This window comes from Molothrus ater, chromosome 13 (assembly GCF_012460135.2).
Source record: "Molothrus ater isolate BHLD 08-10-18 breed brown headed cowbird chromosome 13, BPBGC_Mater_1.1, whole genome shotgun sequence".
Lineage (NCBI taxonomy): Eukaryota > Metazoa > Chordata > Aves > Passeriformes > Icteridae > Molothrus > Molothrus ater.
Window position 1 is genome coordinate 19,294,782 of NC_050490.2, and position 26,060 is coordinate 19,320,841.

Below are 26,060 nucleotides of genomic sequence, written 5' to 3' on the forward strand. Positions count from 1 at the left end.
AATATATTAACATTTATTTATTTATTTATTTATTTATTTATTTATTTATTTATTTATTTATTTATTATACATAACTAACTAACTAAATAAATAGCAGTTCTGTGAGGACATGAGGTTTTTTTTTTTTCAATGGGAGCTGAACTTTTCCCTGCCAGGATTTTCACCTGGGCTTGGATTCACATCATGGAACTCCTTTTGCTGATTTCTCTAATTATAAAATACGTTTCAACACTTTATCTGTGTCAATATATGATGTAAATTTAAATTCTGTACTATAAATATAGATTTTGATTATCATATTTATTTATTTATAACAAATAAATAAATTGCAGTTCTGTCGTGACAGAATCTTTTCAATGGGAGCTGAAGAACTCCCTGCCAGGATTTTCACCTGGGCTTGGATTCACATCACAGAATTTATTTTTTTTCTGATTTCTTTAATAATAAAATACATTTTAGCACTTTAATCAGTATCATTATGGGATGTAAATGTAAATCCTATACCATATAATAAATAAATTGCAATAAGTAAATCATTCCAGACTCATGGAAACACAAGTTTCTTGGTGCAGGTACCTAAAAATCTGACCCTGTGGATCCACAAGTAGACGCTTCTATAAAATAGAAAGGGGCAGCAATTCTAATAGAACAATCAAATTCTTAACTAATACAGTGGGAAAACATCTCAGAGGCACAAATCCTTTATTTAAATATCATAAGAACAGAATGTAAAAAGACAATTTCTCAGGATCCTTCAAGCTCTTCATTAATCTTGCTGACTTACTGCCATATGACTGCATAAAAACCCCAAACCTGTGTACTTTGGCTGCCTGAGGTAATTGCTGTGCGCGGCTTTGAAGACCTTAGGAAATAAAGAAATGTGGAATTTTCTTTGAAATTTGCCTTTTTCCATGCAGGTGCCAGGGTGGTTGCTTGGTGGAATCCTTGCTCTCTGCTGGTGTTTGCAGAGGGAACTCCAGGGCTCGTTTCTGTGATCACATTCAGGCTAATTGGTGGCAGTAATCAATTATTATTTCAGTGCTGCTAGAGGGGCACAGGCTGCTTGGCCAGGGGATTTCAGAGGCATTTGTTTGTCAGCAGATTTATTTCCTTTGGGAAGGGGAATCTTTTAGTAATAAATTATCATTTCCCATATCTGATGTTTTAGCTTATGTCATACTTTTTCCCCCTTTTTTTCCCCCCCCTTTTTCCCCCCCCCTTTCCCCCCCCTTTTTCCCCCCCCTTTTTTCCCCCCCCTTTTTTCCCCCCCCTTTTTTCCCCCCCTTTTTTCCCCCCCTTTTTTCCCCCCCTTTTTTTCCCCCCCTTTTTTTCCCCCCCTTTTTTTCCCCCCCTTTTTTTCCCCCCCTTTTTTTCCCCCCCTTTTTTCCCCCCCCTTTTTTCCCCCCCCTTTTTCCCCCCCCTTTTTTTTCCCCCCCTTTTCTCCCCCCTTTTTTCTCCCCCCTTTTTTCCCCCCCCTTTTTTCCCCCCCTTTTTTCCCCCCCCTTTTCCCCCCCCCCCTTTCCCCCCCCCCTTTTTCCCCCCCCTTTTCCCCCCCCCCTTTTTTCCCCCCCTTTTTCCCCTTATTTCCTCCCCCATTTTAAGCTGTTTTGGAGCTGTTAGTGGAGGTTTTTCTGTATTCCAGGGAAAATCCCAACAAACCTCCAGTGGGATGGATGTGACCAGGGTGATCCTGGTCCTTGGTACCCCCTGACAAAGCCTGAGCTCCAGCCTTGGGAATTAATTTCTTGAAGGGAATTTTGTCTCAAATTCCGAAAGAAACCATGAATTTTGTCATGTTCCAGTTTGGCTTTCGTGATTTTTTCCTTTTTCCAGTGTGAATTGTGAGCTGATCACTCCAGTTTTGCAGTTTTCCCTCTCTTGGGGCATTAGCAGAGCCATTGGTTACTTTTCAGGGAAATGAGATTCAATTATGTACTGCCTTCACCCTGCTGTTCAGCACTTTGCAATTCAGTATCCAAATTTAATATGATTCTTAATTAAAACTTCTTGAGATACCAGAATAATAGTCAGGGCTGATGTCGTCTGTCTCCTGTGCTGCGTCCTGGAAAATGGGACAAATGAGGAGAAAAAAGGGGATAGTTTGGGTGTATTTGAGTGCATAATCTCATCTCTTGAAGTGTTAGCTCATTTGGAGCTAATTAATAGCAAAGTTTTAGTGGATGACTAATTTTTCACTTAGGCCACGTGGGGAATAAATCACTTTGCAAGGTACAGAAATAAGATTGTATTTTCAAATCTTGGAGGCAAATCCGCATCTCTTATGTCAGTAATTTATTTTAATCAAGCTGGAGGTGACCAACACAGGCCAAGCAATGCTGGCTGTTGGTGCAGCAGAGATTTCCAGAGTTTACCAGCAAACATCCCCCTGGGTGTGGGAATGTTGCTCTTGGTGAGCGTGTCCTGCTGCTGACAGGCTCTGGGAGCTGCTCCTGGAGTACATTCATGGAATTCCAGGTGCATTCTTCTCCAGCTTTCCCTCCAAATTCACTTACAAAAGCTCCCTGTGCTTCACGCAGGTATTTGAGATATTTAGGAAGTGAGCAGAGCTTGTCTCTGGTTGGGAAAGGGAGTCTGACAGGAAAATCCAGTCTGGAAATCCCAAATCACCCCAAGAGCTGCTGGGACCATTTCTTCTGTGTTAATTGTGGATTCCACAGCGGATATTTTATTGTTTTAAACCGCGAAGGGAGGGGAAATCCATGTGCATTTGTGACCTCCCATGTGGCTTCTTGGTCCTGTCTTTTTTTACAGACAGACAGCATTTCAGACTGTGCCTGAGTGCTCTGACAGTTGTTTTATTTTGATTAGAAGCTGTGATCCTGAGTGGACACTGGGTTTAGGGAGCTCTTTGCACATCTGTCTGCATCTGCCTGGGGCTCCAGTGCACCTCATCCCAGAGGAGCTGGCTCTTGTGTCAGCCAGCAAGGCTTTGGTGAAGAATATCCTTCATAAAAAGTCAATTTGTCTGGCAGTGACCCTCTCCCAAATAATTGTCTTCACCCTTAGCCTCAGGTGTGTTTGCAGAGAGGCTCCTGTGTCAGATCCAGGAATTCCTAAACTGGAATTTCTGCCTTTGCTCGAAATCATTCCCAGCTGCTAAGAGAAAAAACACCAGGCACAATTAAGTTTAAGCATGGCTGAAAAGAACCTGGAGTCTCCAAGAAAATGGAGATTACCACTGTGTCAGCAACCTTATTTAATACCAAAAGCAATAATATCCTTCACCTAGCAGGGAAATTCTCCTGGGCCTGGTAAAACTTTCGTTACGGATTAAGATAAAACGGGGCTTGCTTTAAATCAAACCTGCTTTAGACATGACTTAAGTCTTGGCAGACTTCTCCTAACAAATCTCTCTCACAGCTGGAGCAAATCCCTGCCCCAGCAGCTCTGCCCAGCGTGGCTGGTGTGTCCTCATTGTCACCACACAAAAACCCCGCAGGGCTCAGGGGGAAAACTCTGAATTTGGGGGCTCTGCCTGGATCCTACAAAAAACCCCACAGGCTTCAGTGGGAAACTCTGAATTTGGGGGCTCTGCCTGGATCCTGCAAAAAACCCCACAGGCTTCAGTGGGAAAACTCTGAATTTGGGGGCTCTGGCTGGATCCTGCAAAAAACCCCGCAGGGCTCAGGGGAAAACTCTGAATTTGGGAGCTCTGGCTGGATCCTACAAAAAAACCCCACAGGGCTCAGTGAGCAAACTCTGAATTTGGGGGTCTGGTCACACAGTTGGGCTGAATACCACAAAAGCCCCACAGGGCTCAAGTGGGCAAACTCTGAATTTGGGGTGTGTGGTTGCCCAGTTTGGCCCGATCTCCCTCTGAGAGGAAAAAACTGTAGGAAAAGGGCTGGATTTGGGGTCTAGAAGGGCACTAAAATGCCAGGTTTAGGTATTTCCCATCTCCCAGAGCACAGCCAAATCCCACAGGCATCTGCCAAAAGCACAGGACAACCTGTAAGAGATGGGGATTATGTTAAAAATTGCAAATTCTGCCTTTGGCCAGCAGCAGTTCAGGGGGCTGGAGCTGCCTCTGTTTGTTTTTCCAATATCCTGTCACCCGTCACTGAGTTTTGGGACTTACATCACTGTGGGTTTTTGGGATCCAGGCAGTGACAGACATGCCAAAGAACTCGGTAACATCACTGGGGTGGGATCAGCTGGAGAGCTCTGGCTGGAATTTACAGGCTGGAATTTCAAGTTATCGGTGTTCAGGTATGAAACAGCATCACTGGGCTTCCTAAAACTGAATTTGGGCATTTATTGGTGTTCAGGTATGAAAAAAAGCATCACTGAGCTTCCTAAAACTCACTGAATTTGGGGATAGTCAGGTTTCACCAACATAATAAACTAGAAGAAGTGCTTGCCAGGGGAATATTCCTTGGATTAATTATTATCTGTGGAATTCCAAGTTCTGTACCAGTCCCATGGGCAGGTGCAGAAGGATTTTGGTGGGAGATCCTGCCCAGAAGCTTCCTCCTCAAGTGCTGCAGTTTTTATGATCTCCTCCCTGCCAGCTTCTTCATGTTAGCACTGAGCTTAAAGCTATAGAACCTGAGCTTAAAATGGCACAATCACAGAATGGTTAAGGCTGAAAAGGCTGGTTCGAGGGTCAGAATGTTTCTATAAATAGGTTTGCAGCCATGGAATTGAGAAGGAAATCTGCTGTTTGTGAGCCTGCAAAGGTAAATAACACCTGCTGGCTGCAGCTCTGTGGCAGGGAATGCATTGCTGGGGAAAATCAGGAATGCAGCTTGAATTTAAGGAAGCCCAGATCTCTGGGGGCGCCCTCAGCAGCTCTGCCCAGGCTGTTTGGGCATTTCCAGCGTTGTTTGGTTGGCTGATTTTCACTGTTTCAAGCCTGTTTTTCTTGTTAGCTGTTCAGTTTGCTCCCACAGTTACGACCTGGCCTTTCAGCACTGATGCCCTGTGTAAACAGAGCTTTCTTTGATGAGGAAAGCCTCAATCCTCCTGTATGTGCAACAAAATCATATTTATACCTGCTGCTGCCTGGTCCCTTTACTCCTCTAGTTCTGCCTTCATTCCCAAAACCTTGGAGGTGCCACTCCAGCCGAAGAAGAGCTTTTCCTGATGAAACCCTCCTTAAAGGATGTTGCATCTTTATGATTGTTCTCCTGTGCCTCTACTCTGCTTTGAATTGCAGGGGCTCCAACCTGTGGCTGTTTTGGTTGCTGGACAAAGGCAGGAAGTCCCAGGCTGTCACTGCAGCTTCCCGGGGCTTGCTTCGCTCCCTCCTGCAGATTTTTGGGAGAAAGAGCTCAATTTTTATAGTTCAGCACTGAGAGTTCCTTCCCTTGGGTGAGCCTTGCAGGTGGGATTTAGGGTTAGGGGATGGGGGTTATTAAAAATGGGGATGTTTTAACCTTTGTGATTGGCCAGGTTCACAAATCTGAAATATGCCAGATATGCCAGAAGCCAGGAGTTCTGTGTGAGTGTCACTTTTCCAGAACATTCCTCGCAGGGTTAAGGAGGCTGCTCAGAGCTTGCAGGAGCTGTATTTTTACAGCTGGGGGCTGGAGTTTACTGGGATTCATTCAGAACCATTTCCATACTCATCTGACACTTCCTTGTTGCTTTTGTTAGAGAAAAAAAAGATCAATTTTAATTTTTTTTAACCTGTCTTTTAGAAGTGATTACAGAATTCCTTTTTGATAAGGGAGAGATTTCCATTTGTGTTGGCCTTCACCTTTGAAGGAATTTGCTGCTCTCTTCTGTCATAATGACCCTTAATTACTAAAAGATCACTAAAGCTAATCACTGTGTTTCAATAACAAATTTACTGTCACTGCCTGAAATTGATGTTTATAAATCAGTGATCTCCCATTTCTTTTTTTCTCTCTTTTTACTCATTCTCTTCCATCTTTTCAGTGGGGTTTGAGGTGATTTTTTTATTTCATTCCTATTTTTCTCCCCCCTTAATCTTTCAGGTTAATGCTTGGAGGACTGGGGAGAACCTGCTGGATTGCTTTAGGCACAGAATGTGGTGTGGGCCCAAGCCAAATGCTTCTTCTTGTGCTGGCAAATAATTTAAATATGTTTTGGAGCTTATTCCCTGCTTCTACTTATCATAAACATCCAGGAATAACTCGTTGGATTCTCCTGATAGATCCTAGGGTTGATAACTGGAGAAATATCTTTAAAAAAAAAAACATGGATCAAACTTGGATTTGAATATTCTGCTTTGAGGACGGTTTTGGTGCTGCTGGATGGGTGAAAAATGCTCAGCCTTGTCCATCACTCTGTGGATGCCACACAGTTTATTAAAAATATAACTAAATATTGGTTTTTACCTCTCAGATAAATCCCTCCCTTCTAAAAATGGGGGAAATAATTCAGGTTCACAGATTATTTGCCTGAATAATCAGTGCCTGTGAGACCAGCCACAGGTTATCCAGGGAATGTCTTATCCAGAAGCACCAGCACTTGGATTTTATTTATTTTTAAGCTTAATTCCCAATTTTCATGGGTCATGGAGACAAGATGCTACTCCTGAAATGCTCTGTGCTGAGGGCTGGAATTCCTTGAGCTCAGTTTGGGAATTTTTCCTTGGCTGGAACATCTGGGTTTGTGTGGAAAGCCAAATTTCATCCCTGCTGTTGCTGTTGCAGAGAAAATCCAAGTAAATGATTCTTACCTTCACCAGTTTTCATCTTGAATAGCTTTTTAAAAAATGTCCTGATTATTTTGGGCAAGAGCTGTAGGTAGAAGATCCCTTCCCTATGGATGATCACCCAGAGAGCCTGAGGGCAATGACATCAGCGCTGCCCATGGATTACTCCCATGTATTTCAATTATTTGGTTTCAATTATTATATTTCAACATATACTTCAATTATTTCTTTTCCAAATCTCCTGGGTGGAATACTCCTTGTTTCCGGGTGGATTCTTTCCGAGTGTTTCCTCAACACACAGAAATTTGGGATGCATGGGATGACACAGCCGGAAAAATGGCCCAGGTTGGACCCAGTGAGCACAGGGAGGTGGGAAAACAGCCTGGCCTCTGTCCCACCTCTCACAGACAGTTGTGGGGCTGGTTGGATGGCAGCAAACGCCCTGAGGGGTTTGGGAAGGCTGTGCTGCTGGGATGTTGGGATGCAGGGATAAGGAATCCATGGGTGATGCAGTTTTGGCGCAGGAACACGCGGTTGGGTTGGGTTGGGTTGGGTTGGGTTGTGGAGCAGGAAATGTCAGGGGTGTGTTCAGAGATCCCTTCCTCACTCCAGGAAGGTCTTCACAGGCAGGCAGAGCAGAAATGTGCCACCACCCCCTGCCAAGCTGGGTTTTTGGAAAGCATCTTCTGACTTTCGCTCTCTGAAAAATGTTTCTCACCATCCTCATCCTCTTTTTGAGCCCTGAGTGCTCCCTCAGTGCCAGAATGCACAATACCAGTGCGTGCTTGATGCTGGGATTTGTTGGAAACCAGTTTGAAACTGAGTGCCAAAACCTCGACCTTTTTAGAGCCAAACAGCATCAGCTCCTCGTGCACTGCAGTGCTGTTTGCAGGAATGAATGTTCCCCCGGCCCAACACCTGGAATTGCAGCGTGCAGGATTTCTCTGCAGCCAGTCCTTGGGAGCCCTGCCTGTCCTTTCATTTCTCTGCAGTTCAGCTTTTTGCCGTTGTTTTGTTACTTTATTTCCTGTTAGGATAGAGAAATCCCCACATTTTGCTCGTTCTGCTCAGCAGCCAGGGCTGGGGCAGTTGTTTGTTATTTGGGGGCAGTCTTTGTGCTGGGGTTTGTACCTGGCAGGTGCCAGTGATCTCTGTGCTCCACTGCTGCAGGCAACAGGAGAGAAAAGCAACATTTCCTGCAGCAAAACTCTTTGTGTCTTTGCCCTTCAGCTCTGCTGCTGCAGCTGAGCCAGTGAGCGCTTGGAGTTGAGGTGAGGTGAGATGTGACAGAGAAAATGGGAGAAATTGAGGCTTTTCCTGGATTTTCCTGGTGTGTTTGGCAGCACTTGGGTTGTTCCCCTGCTGTGTTATCCTGCCTGTCCCAGGCTCAGGATACCATGGATCAGAGCATGGAGAGGGCTTGGGTTTCTGCTGGTGGAGCTGGCTTGGTGTCAGATTATGCCCTTTTCTGACCCTGAGATGGGGCAACTGAGAGGTGGTTTAAAACTTTTATTCCATTTTCAGTCTCATGTGAAGGGTGAGACAATACAGATGTTATAATTCACACCATCACAGTCAGAGGCCAACTATTTCCTAATTACATTAAAGTGTTTCTTGGACTATCAGCTTTAGCCACACCATGCTGTAAATGCCTTAAAGCCAATAGTCTAAAATTACCCCTTGTGGGTCCTACCACAATGCATCTTTCACAGTTCTATTTCTCTAAAATATCTAGTTTTATTTGTAAGGCCATCCTTTGAAATTGTTTCTAGTTCTTTCTCTGTCAGCAGTGTCTGTCCTGTTCCATGGCATTTCTGAGTCAGCATTTCTTATCTCTTACAAATCCATTTCCCACAGGTTGGGTCCTGTAAACCACAGCTGGATTGGAGGAGGGACAGGAATTCTCCTGTGGATGTTGTAGGAGACTTTTCCCAGCTCAGCTTCCCAGGGGCACCGACCCCTGGCAGTGCCCTGTGCAAGGTGGGCATGGTTTGAGGCATTGCCTCCCTGTGATGTGGATAGGAGGTTTATCTATAAATTACGAAAGTATAATAAACACACCAGGTTTATTGCTGGTTTTAAGGATGGATCTGTCAGGGCCCTGAACGCTGCAAACAAAATTGTTCTTGTCCTCCTGTGCGAGGAATGCGCCGGGTGGGGAAGATGTGGGGATTTTGTTTGTTTTGGGCTCTGAGGCTGGCTCCAGCATGGCCCCTGCTCTCTGTGTGCTCATTCCAGCTCGCCTTTACCTTAAAAATGGAAATGATCCAGCGTGGAGCAGGAGCTTCTCCCTTGCCTCGGTTATTTCTTAATCCTCTTGTGCTCTTGGCGAGCTGAGCCCGTGAGTTTATCACAAAACAAGAACAGAGTGAAGCTCTGAGAGGTTCTGCCTGTTCAGGAAGTGACTTTTAATGGTGGTGGCATGAAACCCTTCAGCTGTAACTACTCATTCTGTTGAAGAAGTGTTTGTATAGCATTATAAATAGTGTTTTTCCATGTTTCAAATCTATTTGTTTCACTTTCCTTTCAGCTGTCAACACTTCAGATTGGAGCTGAAATGCCTTATTCTTTTAAGACATCTTCATTTCTTACCAAGTACCTCGTCTGTTCTCATTAGTGGCTCTCTGACAGTCTCAGAGTTAAGTGTGAAGAAGGTTCTTGGGGTATTCAGGGAAAGAAAAGAACTCCAGTTCTATCCAAAGGGTTTGTGGAAGGCTGCAGCAAGGATTTGCAGCAAGGTTCCCGAGCTGTGGTTCAGCAGAGCAGAAATCTTGTGGCAAATTTGACTGCAAACCTCATTAAAGACATGAATCATCTCATTTAGGGCTTTTAAATACCAGGAGCAGTTTCAGTGGAGGGAAAACCTCCCGTGGACACCTGGGCAGTGAAGATCTCTTGCAGGTACTGAAGCTCTGAGGAGATGGTGGGAGTTTTGGGCTGGTTTTCTTAAAGCCAAGGGTAGCACCTTTCTAGTCTTGGCACTTGAGGTTTGAGGAATTAATGTGGAAAAAATCAGAGCAGTGTTGGAGACTGAGCACTTTGCACAGTTTGAAGGACCAGAGAGGATGGGAGCATTTGTAGTCAAATTCAGAGATGTCAAATGGAAATTCTGGTTTGGGTCTCCATCCTTCAGTGGCTGGGAAATTGCAGAGCCCTCCCTCGTGTCCTGCATTAGCTGCTTTGGTCCCAAATCCATCCATCAAGTGTTGTTTGGAATCAGATCTTCTGGGGTTCGCTACAGAATGCTCAGGGTGTTTCATGCACAAGATTCAGGCAGCCTGTCACATCGATGGCTTGTAGGCATTGCATTTCTGTACGATTCCTTGGGAATCCAAACTTCTGCAGGGATATCATCCTCCCAGCTGGTGTCTCAGGCCTTCTGATGATGAGCAAGCCCCTGTCGAGCTCTGAAATGTATTTTTCAATAAAAACCAGGCCCTGAAGTTGATTTTCTGGCTCCTGCCTGCCCAGTTGATGCACACTGGTGGTTACTGGTTTCACTGGTTTGGGAAGTGTTTTTCTCAGTTCCGGGAGAAGTGGAACAGGTGACAAGTTGTACCGGTGTGATTCATTGGATCCTGTTGGGAGGCACTAAATGGCTGTGCTAATGAAGATGCTAATTAGCAGAGGGCAAAGCCCAGCTTCCCACTCAAACAGGACCCACAGCTCTGCTGGGAGAAGAGCAGAGCTGGAAGGGGAGGAAGTTTCCTTTAACCCAGGAAGGTGACAGGGCTCAAATGGGATTATGTTCACTCTCCTTGCACTGTCATTGATCTCCTTGCTTTGAACCTGCGTGGACCAGTTCTGCTGCATGGCAGAAGCTGAGGGAGGCTCGTGGAATTGCTGTTTGGAGTTGAGGACTGGCACAGCTTGGATGTTGTCAGTGTACAACTGCTTTTACATCCAGCTAGAGCAAGAAAAAAAATCGTACCATCAGAGATTCTAGCAAGCGATTAAAAAATAATTAGTTACAACCTTTATTTTGCACCGAGTCCTTTGCTCAGCTTTTTGCCCACGGAATGGAAATGCCTTTAGAAATCTCTCATTGCAGACTCGAAAATAAACACTGAGCATTGTATTAAATACCTGAGCAGTGTAAAAGGGGGCAGAGCAGGGGCACAGAGCCTTGAAAACTTAATGCTTAACGGGCTTCAAGCCCTTTCTGGTGTCGTGAGGATGCTGAAGTCACCTGTTAATTCTTTTGTTTTGTTTCTGCTGAGGATTCTGGAATTCACCTGTTAACCCTTTGTTTTGTTTCTTTGAAGCAAATGGTTCTGAGCCTTGGCGAGGGTGCTGAATTTACCTGTTAAGCCTTTGGTTTGTTTCTTTGAAGCAAATGGTTATAAGCCCTGGGTGAGGGGGGTGAAAGTCACCTGTTAACCCTTTGGGGTTTTTTATGGTGAGGACACTGAAGTCAGCTGTTAACCCTTTGTTTTGTTTCTGGTGAGGGTGCTGAATTCACCTGTTAACCCTTTGTTTTGTTTATGGTGAGGACACTGAAGTCACCTGTTAACTCTTTGTTTTGCTTCTTCGAAGCGAATGGTTTTGAGCCTTGGGTGAGGATGCTTAAGTCCCCTGTTAACCCTTTGTTTTGTTTCTGGTGAGGGTGCTGAATTCACCTGTTAACCCTTTGGTTTGTTTCTTTGAAACAAATGGTTCTGAGCCTTGGTTGCTCAGGGGGGCTGAAGTCACCTGTTAACCCTTTGTTTTATTTCTGATGAGAATGCTCAAGTCACCTGTTAACCCTTTGATTTGTTTCTTTGAAGTAAATGATTATAAGCCTTGGGTGAGGGTGCTGAATTCACCTGTTAACCCTTTGTTTTGTTTCTTTGAAGTAAATGGTTCTGAGCCCTGTTGAGGGTGCTGAAAGTCACCTGTTAACCCTTTGGTTTGTTTCTTTGAAGCAAATGGTTATAAGCCTGGGTAAGGGTGCTGAAGTCCCCTGTTAACCCTTTGTTTTGTTTCTGATGAGGGTGCTGAATTCACCTGTTAACCCTTTGTTTTGTTTGTGAGGATGCTGAAGGTCACCTGTTGACGCTCTGTTTTGTTTCTGGTGAGGGTGCTGAATTCACCTGTTAACCCTTTTGTTTTGTTTCTTTGAAGCAAATGGTTACAAGCCTTGGGTGAGGGTGCTGAATTCCCCCGTTAACCCTTTGTTTTGTTTCTGGTGAGGATTCTGGGAGTCACCTGCTAACCCTCTGTTTTGTTTCTTTGAAGCAAATGGTTATGAGCCTTCGAGTTTCGGAGCTGCAGGTGCTGCTGGGCTACGCGGGCAGGAACAAGCACGGCCGCAAACACGAACTGCTGACCAAAGCCCTGCACCTGCTCAAGGCCGGCTGCAGCCCCGCCGTCCAGATGAAAATCAAAGAACTCTATAGGAGAAGGTTCCCCCAGAAAATCATGACCCCAGCAGACCTGTCCATCCCCAGCGTGCACTCGAGCTCCATGCCGGCCACGCTGTCGCCTTCCACCATTCCACAGCTGGGCTACGACGGCCACCCCGCCACGTCCCCCCTGCTCCCCGTGTCGCTGCTGGGACCCAAACACGAACTGGAACTGCCCCACCTCACCTCGGCCCTGCACCCCGTGCACCCCGACATCAAGCTGCAGAAACTCCCCTTTTACGACTTGCTGGATGAGCTGATCAAACCGACCAGCCTGGGTAAGGAGAGCTCCTGCAGCGCTCGCTGGGTTTGGGGGAAAATGGTCAGATTCAGCTGCTGCTGCAGCAGCAGCAAAGGGTTAAATATTGCATCACAGCAGTGTTTAGAGAATTGCTATTTTTGGTAACTTTTGGAACAGATTGTTCTACATGGAGAGACATCTTACCTAACACTCATTAGTTGCTTTAGCTGAGCCTCTAAATATGGTTTAAACATCCGTTATTTTAAGGGGGGGGCTTTGAGAAAAAACAAACTAAATCTTAGGGAAAAAAAAAGGGAAAAAAAAAACCCTGTCTGCTTATAAACCACAGAGTTTCATTATTAAAAAAAACCACCCCAAAGTAAACAGAACTATCCCCAAATCCGTCAGGCTTCTAGAATGTTCTCTCCGTGCTGGGAAGGAGTGCCAGGCTGGAAATTTGCTGGATCCATTACAGCCTGAGCATCTGAATTTAGGGTTCTTTTGCAGTTGTGGCCACTTCCCTTGCAGCTGATTTTTGTGTGCAGGTATAAATCACTGGTGGAGCTGCTGAGGAGAATCTGCTGCTCCCAGAGCGTTATATAATGTGTGATTTTCCAGGCTCCATGGAGCCCTGCACAGCACGGTTAACTTCTAATACTCCTCAGTATTGCCTAAATGCACCAGGCCTGGTGGTTTCTGTGTGGTGGAACCTTCTGCTGGCTTGAAACCCCGGGAAAGATTCCCTGCTGGTAGGAGGAGCAGATTGGTGAGAGGAGATCTGGGGAGAGAGGGTGGGTGAGTGAGAAAAAAAAAAAGTCCTTAGCAGAAGAAATCCCTTGTAAACAAAGCTGAGCAGGTACTTTCCAGTGACAGTCTGGAGGGCTGGGGGATGTGGGAGGCCTGATGTGTGACTGCTGAGGTTGTCTGTGCATTTCTGAAGGATCTGGCACAGTATTTTGCCTTTTTTTTTTTATTTTTTTTTTTTTTAGCTTTAGCTGCTGTAATTGAGGGAAAAGCAGAGAGATTTTTGGTAATTTGATCTCGTGGTTCAGGTGTTCTTTGCAGAGGTGCACTGTATCTGTTTAGCTTTAATCTGAGCCCTAATTGCTGAATAACCATTCCAGGCAGTGCTGGTGCTGGGAGCTAACGAGGTGCTCAGTATGAGTCTCATCACTTTTACGGCAGAAATACTTCAGAATAAGGCTGTAATTTCCACAAGACATTCCAGTGCAGGAGTGATGGTGTGCATTTATTTATTTATCTATTTATTCCTGGATGTGGGAAGAGCCCCTTGCTGTCAGCTCTGAGTAGGACAGAGCACCCCAAACCCAGGGATCATCCTTCACTCCCTGCCAGGTCTCAGGCCTCAGGAGCTGATGGACAGTGGGATATTCCTCCCCTTTGTGGAGTGTCAGGGTAAGAAAATGGGAAGTGCAATTCCAAACAGATACCTTTGGAAGCAATCCCTGCCCTTTCTGGTAACTTCAGGAATGTTTGGGGCTTGTTTTGTGTGGGGATTCTGTTTGTCTGAAGGAATCCTATTGAAAAGCCTTTGAGTTGAGAGTTTGGTGGGGAGAGCTTCAGTATCCACCATAAAATTCTGGAATGGTTTGGCTTGGAAAGGACCTTAAGGCCCATCCCCACACCTCCCACTGTCCCTGGCCTTGGACACTGCAGGGATCCAGGGCAGCCACAGCTCCTCTGGGAATTCATCCCAGCCCCTCCCCAGCCTGTTCAGGCTCAGATTCATTTTCTCCATTTATGCATTTACTGATACTTTGACTACAAAATCTGGAATCATTTGTAGAACGTTTGCCCCAGATGGTCTGGGCATCCTTCTGTGTGCTGCCAGCAGTGTGGGTTTCCTCAAGTGTCCCATGTGTGGGTTCCCTGGTTTGTTTTCCACTGGCAGATATTACTGCAGCCACTCAGAACTTGGAATTTAGCCATTGTTTCAGCATCTCCCGCTTGCTTTTTCCCATCAGATTACTCATGGGATAGGGATAAAGGACTTTTGAATTGACTCTGGTTCCCTCCCCCACAAGGGTGAACTGGTGACCCGATGTGGGGTTTGGAATAATTCTCTGCTTGCTTGAGACAGAAGGGAAAGAAAATGTGTGTGAAGAGAGAAGAATCTGTGTAATTCAAACTTCACACCCTCCTGAAATGACATAAAACCGGGCAAAGCCGGTCCTTGGGTGCTGGGATCGCCCCTGGTCGTTCCCAAGTGCAGGTGGCACAGCTGGCAAGGCTTGCTCCAGTTTTCTGTCCCTTTGAGAAGTGATGGTTGGTTGAAGAAGCAATAACTCGAGCGAGCCTCAGGGCAGGGAGTTGCCCAGCAGGGCACTTGAGCAGGCATTCTGTACCCAAATATTTCGTGTGGGTGGGTAGCACACAGCTAATGCGAGGAACAGATAAGGAAATGAAATCTGCTAACTCTTATTCGTGCCATCAGGAACAAAAGGAGGAAATAGAAATTCTTATATATTTAAATAGAAATTCTTATATTTGAATGCAGCCTCAGCCTGGGATTCAGAGGGATGTGCTGGGCTGGGTTCATGGAATGCAGGGATTTCTCCATGCCTGCCCTTCTCACCAGCAACCTGGGATTCTGGGCCGGATCCCGGAATCCCTGAGGCTGGAAAAGCCCTCCAGGATCAGAGTCCAGCCTTTGCTCATCACCTTGTCCCCAGCCCAGGCCCTGAGTGCCACGTCCAGTGCTCCTTGGCCACTGCAGGGGTGAGACAAAGAGCCATTTGTTCCTTTGCAGTGGAGCTGTTGAATTTGATCCACATTTATTAGTCACCCTCCCTGCCAAGTGCAGAAAGCACGGGGATGGGATGGGTTTGTGTCCCAGCCAGCCAGGAAAGCTCCTCGTTCTGAAATGTGTGCTTGCGGCTCTCTGCCCCTGCTTAACCACCATTTTCAGGGACTTTACATTTTTTAATAAGGATTTTTTTGTGTTTGGAGGAAAAGCTGTCCACTCTGGCTTTGATGGAATGTTTGCCTTATTCCTTTGCTTCTCTGTTGTTCTCCTAATAGGATCAAAAGAGGAGAATTAAGGTTGTTTGTCAAGTGAAGCTGCAGCTCTCCCTTAATTCCCCCATTTCCAGCCCCCAGAGCACAGACATTGCTAATTGGTTGTTTTTTAAGCACATTTTCTAAAAGTAACTCCTAACACACAGATAAGATCTCTTTTGTGTGCTGAGATGTGTTTGCTGTGAGTAGCAAGGCCCAGAATTTGCCAGATTATTGTGGAAGGGACACGAGATAGTTAAACAGCATCTTAAAAATGCCTCTTGTTACAGCAAATGTCATTCCTAATTGCTGGAGCTGTGTAGTTGTTCCAAAAAACATTTTAACTGGCTTAGGGGTCTTTACTTACCTGTAAGGGAAATGAAGCTGTTTTATTTTTTTTTTTTCCAATTGAAAGGATTAAAGAGGCTGTGAGCTCTCCTCCTGTTTAAAATCAGTCCAAACGGCACAAGGATCATCCTCCTGCAGTTTATTTGCTGTGCTTCAGCTCTCAGTGATACAAACACAGCCCTGGAAGTTGGATCTGAGCCAGAGAAATGAGAATTTTTACCTGCGGCCTCCTGGAAGGAAGAGGCACAGATCAGTCATTATCCCTCAGAGGCAGCAGAATTCCAGCTCCATCAGAGCTTCCAGTGAGGCACTCTTGATGGAAGGCTCAGGTTAATTCCTTCATTTCTGTGCTCTGCTACCAGGGTTTCTGCAGGCAGCAGCATTTCCCCCTCAGGGGCTGATTCCCACCCTGCATTTGTGCCTTGCACTTCCCGTGGATTTTCCTGTGGCTGTGAGTGATCCTGGTGCCTCAGACCTGGAGCCAGATCTTGCAGCTGAGCTGCCTAAAATCTCAAGGGTGCCTGTAGTTCAAGGTACAGCCATTAAACAATTAAACAATTCAGTGCACGAGAAAGCTGGGCTGGAACCCATGAAAGTTTTGTTTGGCAAGAATTTCTCCTTTTTCTCTATCAGCGAGCTGATCTCGTGCTCTGTGCAATTGCTATTATGGTTTATATGAAAGTCACGCTTTTACTGTCTGCTGTGTTTATTATTTTTTTGAAATGTACTTTGTGGGAGGAAGTTCAACAAAACACTAAATTCTCAACTCAGCTTTGAGTTCTCTGACTTCCGGCCCTGCAGCTTTTAACTGTGCAAGAATGGGGTGAAATATTGGCTCTGTGCTGGGGCTGAGCTGGAATTACAGCACATTTGGGGTTCTTTAGTTGCATTTGCATGTGCTGGGCCCCAGGTTGGGCTTTCCACAGTTGAGAGTTTCTTTTGAGAGAGCTTCAAGCAACTGGGTAGCTCCTAAAAAAAAAGGATTTATTCAGGTTTTCTTCAGCTGATTGCTCAATCTCCTCGTGCGTGGAGCTGAAGTCAGTGAGGTTCCAGGCCATGGATGTCCTGAAGATTCCAGGCCATGGATGTCCCCAGGGTTCCAGGCCATGGATGTCCTGAAGATTCCAGGCCATGGATGTCCCCAGGGTTCCAGGCCATGGATGTCCCCAAGATTCCAGGCCATGGATGTCCTGAAGATTCCAGGCCATGGATGTCCCCAGGGTTCCAGGCCATGGATGTCCCCAGGGTTCCAGGCCATGGATGTCCTGAAGATTCCAGGCCATGGATGTCCTGAAGATTCCAGGCCATGGATGTCCTGAAGATTCCAGGCCATGGATGTCCCCAGGGTTCCAGGCCATGGATGTCCCCAAGATTCCAGGCCATGGATGTCCCCAAGATTCCAGGCCATGGATGTCCTGAAGATTCCAGGCCATGGATGTCCTGAAGATTCCAGGCCATGGATGTCCCCAGGGTTCCAGGCCATGGATGTCCCAGGGTTCCAGGCCATGGATGTCCCCAAGATTCCAGGCCATGGATGTCCTGAAGATTCCAGGCCATGGATGTCCCCAAGATTCCAGGCCATGGATGTCCTGAAGATTCCAGGCCATGGATGTCCTGAAGATTCCAGGCCATGGATGTCCTGAAGATTCCAGGCCATGGATGTCCCCAAGATTCCAGGCCATGGATGTCCCCAGGGTTCCAGGCCATGGATGTCCTGAAGATTCCAGGCCCTGACAAAGTTTCCAGGCCCTGCAAAGGACTTTCTTTGGATGTGGATGTCCAAAGGTTCCATGAGAGGACATGGATGTTTCCAGGCATGGCTGGAATGGAGCTGGGAAGCCATTTGGCTTCCAGAGAATCACAGAGAATATAAAGTATCCTGAGTTAGGACAAACAAGGGACAAAACCCATCTCCCTGGCCCAGCAATCCTGTCTTGTGCCTAAGGAAAAAACTTTTCTTGTTGAGAGAAGAACTTCTTCAGAACAGGGATGTGGCAGTGCTGCCTTTGTGCTGCTCCTTTGAAGTGGCTGACTTGGTGCTTTTAGCAATAAAAGTTCAAATATCGAAGCCTGAAAGCAGCATTGGAGTTGTGGGACGTAATTCAGGTGTCTGCAGGAATCAAGGGGCTGAATTTGAGTAAGGAGGATCCTCTGGTGTTCCTTCCCTCTGGAAAAATGATGGGTCAGGTGAGACCCAGGGATACAGGAGAGGAGAGCTGGGATCCATCCCCAGAGGTGGCTGGGAGAGTGAAGGGTTTGGCCATGGAATGTTGGCATGGAAGTGTCCCCTGATCTTCCTGAAGGTCTTCAGGAATGCTCCACCCCACGAGTGATTTAAAGAATGAATAATCACACATAAATGTCTGTCCAATTGCACATAATTTCCAGCTGATCTCTTCTGTCTTCTGTTTATACAACATATCAGAAAGAGTTATAAAATCCATAATATTTATGGATTAATTGTAGCCCTTGGAGTATTTCCAGGCTATTTTCATATATATCTTTAGGCACAATTTCAAATAAGCTCCTTCACATCTCTTTACTCCCTTCCTTTCCCACCCCCAGGGTGGCTCTGCCTGTTCCTCCTGAGGATTAACTGTGAGTTGAACAGAATCTAAAATTGATTTGAAGGGATGAATGCAGCAGCTGACCAGAGCCAGGGCTCAGTTTTTCACCCGTTCCAAGGTGGAGAACGTGGCCCTGGAACTTTCCTTTCCTCAGGGTGTTTGTGGGTACAGCTGTGACCTCTGGGGGTCCCAGAAGGGCTCCTCAGGGGAAGAAGGATTTGGGTGTTTACCAAAATCCTTCCCCTCAAGTGGTTTTGAAGCGTTTGGAAAGGTCAGGGGTGCAGCATCCATTGTGATAATTGGAATGAAGCAGAATGGCCAAGGTGGGACAAAAAGCAGCGGGAATTTGGGATTTCTCTTGGCTCTGGAGCTCAGATCTCCTGAATCCCACAGCTTGTGTAGGGCATGGCTGAAGGGTGTCAGGTATTGGATTTTGGGGTGCAGAGTCCTGCTTTGGCAGGGGCTGGGATGGATTTAGTGGTGGCTGAGAGGCTTTCCCAGGGAGAGGATCTGGCTGCTCCCAGCCCCATCCTGCTCACTCCAGCTGCATTTAATGCAGCAGGAAATGCAGGAATGGTGGGTGTGGGCTGGAAGTGCTGCTGCTTCCAGAACGTGACAGAGCTGGGGGCTCAGAGGCAGGAAGTGTTGATGTATAAATAAACACTGGGTTACTGGTGAACTCCAGAATTTGGGGTGGCTTAAAAGGCCATCCTGAGATTGATGCCTCAGGTTTGGATTTTATATTTTTCAGGTTCTGTGCTGCTTTAGTGCGTGGGTCTGGGCTTCACATGAGGGATGCTGAGCTCTGTGCACAGAGCAGGGACACAAAACAATTCCTGCTCCAGCTGGGCACCAAGGACCAATGACCCAAACCTCAGCCCCAGAGCACAAACCCCGTGGGCTGGAGAGAGAAAAACAAGCAGGGTGGGACTGCAGGGGCTAAAGCTGGAATGGGACAATGAACTGCAAGGTGCAAATGGAGCAGAACTGATCCCAGGGACAGAGCCCGTGCCCGGCCGTGCATTTTGGGGCCATTTTGGTTCATCTTGGGTGCAGCCCTGGCTGGGCTCTGGTGCTGCCCAAGGTGGATCCATGGAGGAGATGCTTGGAATGAATCCCTGCTTTATTCTGGAGCTCTGCCCAGCCTCTGCTCCAGGGCAGCCTGCACAAGGCATCAATTTGAGCTCCCTCATCAAGGTGGATCCTCTCAGCATTTTCCTCCCCCAGAGCCCCTTGGATTGAGCTTCTCCTCAGCTCCAGCACAGCCTCGGCTGCTGCTCCAGGGGCAGCTGGGGAAGGAGCCCTGGGCAGGGGGATCCCAGGGCTCCCCACACTTGGGGTGCTGTCACAGATTTCCTGCCCCGCAGCAGGCTTTGCACTCAAACCTCTCTGAATTCTCACATTTTCAAAGCTGTGCCCTCATCTGAGCACAGTTTTGGTCTGGTTGGGAGGCAGAGGTGAAATTTTCAGCAGCGGTGTTTGATAGAGGATTGAACATGAATTGATAAAATGCCTTCTGTTGTTTAAAGGAAAAGCAGAATGAGGCACCTCACCTGTCTGGGGAGGGAAAACAAGAACTGGGGAATGTCCTGGGCTGGGAACAGACACCCCAACCTCCCACCCTGTGCATCCCCGAGAGCATTGCCCCAGTATTCCTGGAGTTGTTGGGAATGTGCCCATTCCCTGGGGAGCTGTCCCAGTCCCCCCCAGCCTCAGGGGAAAATCCTTGTCCTGATTCCCATCCCAAACCCCAGACCCAGCATCCCTCCTGCCCCTGGGCACATGAGGAAGCTGGAAACTCCGTGAGGAGTTATGGAAGCCCCAGGAAATTCCACATTTCTGGTTAATATTTGGACAAATTTAGCTAATCCAGACCATTAGTTAGTGAATAACCAATGGGGCATCTCTTGTTTTTCTTACAGCATGCAGCAAAAGTTTCCTCTGCTCCTCATCCTCTTCCTTACAGCTCTTTTTGCCTTTGGAAACGAACACAATTATTGGGAATCATTGGGAATGGGCCCGTGTAATGATATCTTAGATAATTCTTGTGTAAAGTGCAAGTTTAATTTTAGTCCAGGCCTTTCTTTAGTACATTCCCTTCAGTATTCAATAATTGGCGATGCTGGCGGGAAGATGAACCTCAGTTTATTGGTGCTTAGGGGGCATCACCATCCCAACTCCGAGATCCCAAAAATTCCTGAAGGATTTGAAGGTGTCTGTGCCTGAGTGGAAATGGAGAGAGTGGCTTTTTCTCAAGACAGCAAGAGGTGTTTTACTGCAGAAAGATTGTGTGGCTATTTTTAGCCCTGGGTACTGGTGAGGTGGAACAGAATATTTTTAGAGCTGTAGAAAATGCAGCCACTCAAGCTGGGTTCTTTTTTTCACGCTGGTGCTGGAGGGGTTTTCCAAAATAAAGAGCAGAATTAGTGGAAAATGGCTTTTCTGGACCATTTTTATTTATTAAATAGGTGATCGATGGATATACATATATATTTATATATGTACAGTGCATATTTATATTTATATTTATATTTATATTTATATTTATATTTATATTTATATTTATATTTATATTTATATTTATATTTATATTTATATTTATATTTATACTCCTATACGATTTTAAGTGGTTTGACCCTGTGAATACCGTGTGTTAAAACAGTTTTCCCTCAAATTTTGGAAACTTTTTACCTCAGTGAAGTGTTTTAAGGAAATCCACAACCAGCAGGGCATAATTTTGTCCCTCAGTTAATCTGTACCAATCCTGGATCATTCCTGGAGTGAGGGAAGCCTGGAATAATTTAGGAAATGTTGATGAAATTAGGAAAAGAAAAGTTTGGGAGAAGAAACTCTGTAACTTTTTAGGTATTTTGACTTTTCCAAACTCTGTTGCATTCACGGTGCAAAAGAAAATGTTTTGATATTTAATAAATCATAGTTCTGGAAAAGAAACAATGAACCCAACCCCCCAGAAACATTTCTGGCATCTTTCTGAAGAATGTCCATATTAACTCTGTTGTCCTGGCTTGATTCCAGCTTTATTGGATTATAAATTCTATTTCCATCCTCTTGGTTTTCAATTGCAGATCTATTTTTACCTTTCTTTTGTTAAATCATAATCGTTGTTTGCAGGGCACAGTTGTTTTTGTAGCCATCAGAATGATTTTTTTTTTGTCTAAAACTGTATTTTTCTAGTTTTAATCATCCTCCAGAACTTCAAAAAGTAAATTGTGTGCTTGATTTGCCAGGATCTGTTCGGTGTTTTAAACACAGCAGATACACCAGATGAATTAACAGAAATCTGTCAGCTTTTCTGCACCCTGAAATTCCAAATTCCCAGTATTCCTGCCTTGAAGAATCTCGGATCTTTGGGAATAGAGGAGTTGGAGGCGGAGATAAACACAGAAATTTGGTTTTTAGGGGAACAGCTGCTCAGTGTTTAATGTGGTTTGGTGGGATCCTCCCGCATCGTTTGTGGGGTCAGCAGATCTGGAAGGGCTCGATGTGGGCATAGAAAGATGATAAGGGAGAAGATTAGAGAAAACCACAAAGAAAAATCAGATTTTGTCTCTTTTTTAGAGGCAGCTGCACATGCAAGGGGCAGAGTGGTATCCTGGGAGTAGCTGAGGAGCCTGACCATAGCTCAGTTGTAGTTTCAGGGAGCTCCTTGCCGCCTCCCCGTGCCTGCTCTGCTCCGTCTGTCAGGAGTTTGGAAATATTTTGATTGCCTTTTGGAGCATCTTTGCCTAATTAGCAGCTTTTCCTTCCCTTCCCTCCTTGCAATCTGGCCAGGCTCCCGTGGCAGTCACAGCGAGGGCTGCGCACAGAGCAGGGCTGGGGAGCAGGGGAGGCAGAGCTGCCCTCCAGGGATCAGGGATCCAGCAGGGATCCAGCAGGGATCAGGGATCCAGCAGGGATCAGGGTTTGCTCACAGGCACTGGGACACAGTCAGCGAGCACAGAACTCCAGGAGGATTTGGGTTGGAGGGGGGAGCTGAAATCCCATCCCCATCCCATGGATCCCATCCCCATCCCATGGATCCCATGGATCCCATCCCCATCCCATGGATCCCATGGATCCGATCCCATCCCCATCCGATGGATCCCATCCCATCTCATGAATCCCATGGATTGTATTCCCATCCCATCCCCATCCCATGGATCCCATCCCCATCCCATGGATCCCATCCCCATCTCATGGATCCCATCCCCATCCCATGGATCCCATCTCATCTCATGGATCCCATCCCCATCCCATGGATCCCATGGATCCCATCCCATCCCATGGATCCCATCCCCATCCCATGGATCCCATGGATCCCATCTCATCTCATGGATCCCATCCCCATCTCATGGATCCCATCCCCATCCCATGGATCCCATCCCATCCCATGGATCCCATCCCATCCCATGGATCCCATCCCCATCCCATGTATCCCATGGATCCCATCCCCATCCCATGTATCCCATGGATCCCATCCCATCCCATGGATCCCATCCCATCTCATGGATCCCATCCCCATCCCATGGATCCCATGGATCCCATCCCATCTCATGGATCCCATGGATCCCATCCCATGGATCCCATGGATCCCATCCCATCTCATGGATTTCATGGATCCTATCCCCACACCCTCCACTATCCCAGGGTGTTCCAAGCCTTCTCTTGGACATCCCAGGGATCCAGGGAGCTTCTCTGGGAATTCCATCCCAGCCCCTCAGAGTTTCTCTGGGAATTCCATCCCATCCCCTCCCCACAATCCCAGGGAGGAATTCCTTCCCAAATCCCATCTAACCCCATTTCCTGGCCATTTAAACCCATCCCTCTTGACCTAAAGTCCCTCTCCAAATCTCCTCTTTGAGGCTGCAGCAGTAACTGCACAAACACAAAATAAATACAAAAATACAAAACAACCCCAAATCTCAAGAAGAACCGTCAGAGGCCTTTTTGAATTCAGTTTTTGGTTCAAGCAGAGGCTTTTTGAAGTTTTCTGTCCTGGCACAGCTCCTGAGGGAGAGCTGGAGCAGGGAAAGCTCCCATGGCAGCACTCAGGGGATGTCCTTTCCCATTTTCTCCCAAACAAAAGTATAAATGCTTTAATCTGACAAGTACTACAGTTGGATGTTAGGAAATATTATTTCCTGGGAGAGTGGATAAGTATTGAAAGAGCTTTCCCAGGGAAGGGCTCAAAAAATCCAATTTTGATTTAATTGCCAAGGTGCTCTTCAGTCGGGAGTTGAACCTGGTGAGCTTTGAGGTCTTTTCCAACCTTAATAACTCAGATTCTGTGAATATGGAAGTTCAAGCCCCATTTTTCATATCACTGTTTAGTAAAGATAAATCTGTTACCAACACGAGCAGAGGAAAAAGGATTGAATTTCAGAACCTTGGGTCAAAACTTTGGCACAGTTTTCCTGCTGCACACAAATTCAGTTCCTCCTCTTTGCCCATTTCCCTGCTGGATTTTTTATTGCAAAAAAAGATGGGAAAGGGAAAATATTGGGAGATCCAAGGAATTTTGGTAGTTGCTGGTTGGCTTCTCTGGATAATTGAGCTTTAAATGAAGGTGGCATTAGTTAAATAGTCAGCAGTTTTTAATTAGTGAAGTGCTGGAGCTCACACCAAAGGTTCCCAAAAACCTTCCAGAACTTTTCTAATAAAGCCAAAATTGACCGTTTCCAGGCTAAAGCAAATAATACCTGGGAGAAAAATCAACCTAGCAGAAAAACCCATGGAAAAGGAGGAAATAACAACTGGAATTCCCTCATTTCTCTGCAGTGCATGAGCTTGGCTAATTCAGCTTTTGTTAATTAGAGTTTGTAATTGTGATCTTGCCATTTATAGCTAAAAATAGGTGTCAGATTCTATGGAAGAGCAAATGTGAAAGCAGATTTTCATTGTTAATTGTATACATTGTGTCTGTTTCCTGCAGACATTGGATGCAGGAAATGTATGCATTTCAAAATCCGAGTTATTTATAAAAGTTAATTCTTTCTCAAAGATTCCAAACAGCAGCTTCATGTCCCTGTTCCTGCTCATGCACAGCAGCAAATCATGGGATCAGTGAAGGATTTTGGAGCAGTGTGATGCAGGAAAGATTAAAAAAATGGAATTTTGGGAGGTTCCTGCTGCAATATTTACACTCAGTGTCTTTGCTATTGTTGGTTTCAACCCACCACACGCTGCTTGGAACAAAATCTCAATTCTCACCCTGAAATACTCACTCAGCTGTCACTCAGGGATGAGTCAAGAATGCATTATAGTAAACCAAAAAATGGGAAATTTATCCAGTGTTTAGTGCACGGATAATTATATTGATTTATTCAGAATAACTGTATTATATTATATAATATTTATTCAGATATTTATTCAGAACTTACAAAATGATGAAGAATAATGAGATTGAAGTGCAGCTTAGGAGCAGCTTTTCATTCACTGTGTGTTGGTGAGTGTGTGGAATCATTCTCTGGGGAGGTGATGCTTTCTTTCGGTTGATGATTTAAAAAACCTTTTTCATTGCTGCAGTGGCCCTGTGAAGGGCTGTGTTTTAGCTAAAACCACTATTTTAGAGATATTTAACATTAGTTTCCAGCAGGAGCATTTTACTCTTGAGCACTGTTTGGTTCTGGAGCGCTGTGGCACAGAGTGGGAAGGCTTTAAAATCAGATTTTATGGCTGCGGATCTCATGAGTTCTTGGCTTATTCTGCATATATTTGGTGCATTGAAGTCCAAAAAACATCAAACTGAAATGTGAGATGTCCCACGTGTTGTGCTCAGCCCCTCTGTGAACTTTGACAGGCCGAGCCTGATCTGGTGCATGGAGGGAAATAAAAAAGTGATTGATGAGAAATCCTCAGATGTATTTTTATTTCATATCAGAGCACGTTTGACATGAAATTACAGCGATAAAAAGCCTTGATTTGCCTCAGCTCTGCTGTTATCTCCAGCCCCATTTTAATGTACACTTTATAGGCACATAAAGTTTGTTCATTGTATTTTTATTTACAGGAGGCTTCCAATGGCAACTTCCTCAAAAGCTCTTCAGAGCCAGATGTGTCTGATGCTCCTGGAGTTAAAAAAAAAAACCCTGTGTGTTCTGACTCGATGTAATTATTTCCTGACTGCCCTGGCTGCTTTTTGATGCTCTCTGCTCTCTTGCAGCCTCAGACAACAGCCAGAGGTTTCGAGAAACCTGCTTTGCCTTCGCGCTGACGCCGCAGCAAGTGCAGCAGATCAGCAGCTCCATGTGAGTGGGCTCCAGCAGCCCTGAAATCCCAACAATCCGCCCCAAATCCACCCAGCTTTCCACAGCCCTGCTTGGGGACCGCAGGGGAAAACTCCTCTGGGGAATTTGTCTGTCTTGTTGTATGGGGAGCAGAGAATTCAGCCCCACCACTGAGTTTGGGGTGGGTTTCGCTGGTGTTAAGCGCCCTGAAAATCCAGAATTCTGCTTCCTGCAGCTCTTCCTTGCCACCAGTTTCTCTGTTAATTCGTTATAAAGTTGTGACTTCATGGTGATCCATCAGAATTTTCTTTCTAATATACAAAAAAGCCAAAAAAACCCCACAGAAACAACCCATAAAACGCATAACTCACCAAAACAAAAAAAACCTAAACAAAATCCCCCCAAAAAACCAGCAAAAAACCCCAGCAAACAAACAAAACAAAAACCAAAACAAAAAACCTAAAAAATGAAAACAAGAAAAAACCTCTAACAAAAACCCCCACAAAAATAGAGGTCAGACACAAATTTATTTACCTCAAAAAATAAAAACTCTTCCTTTTAACCTCTCTTGAGAGTGGTGGTTTGAGCAGGAGCGGCAAAGTCTGGTGTGCATTACATACATACCTGAAA

The 26,060-nt window shown here is 45.7% G+C and overlaps 1 protein-coding gene across 1 annotated transcript in view; it reads left to right on the forward strand.

Annotated features, from left to right (window-relative positions):
• Nucleotides 1-26,060, forward strand: part of PIAS1 (protein inhibitor of activated STAT 1) — a 54,929-nt gene that overhangs the window by 11,223 nt on the left and 17,646 nt on the right. The window contains exons 2-3 of the mRNA XM_036389545.1: nt 11,864-12,308; nt 25,367-25,451. Coding sequence (XP_036245438.1) covers nt 11,864-12,308; nt 25,367-25,451 — 530 coding nt within the window. The remainder of the gene's footprint in view (nt 1-11,863; nt 12,309-25,366; nt 25,452-26,060) is intronic.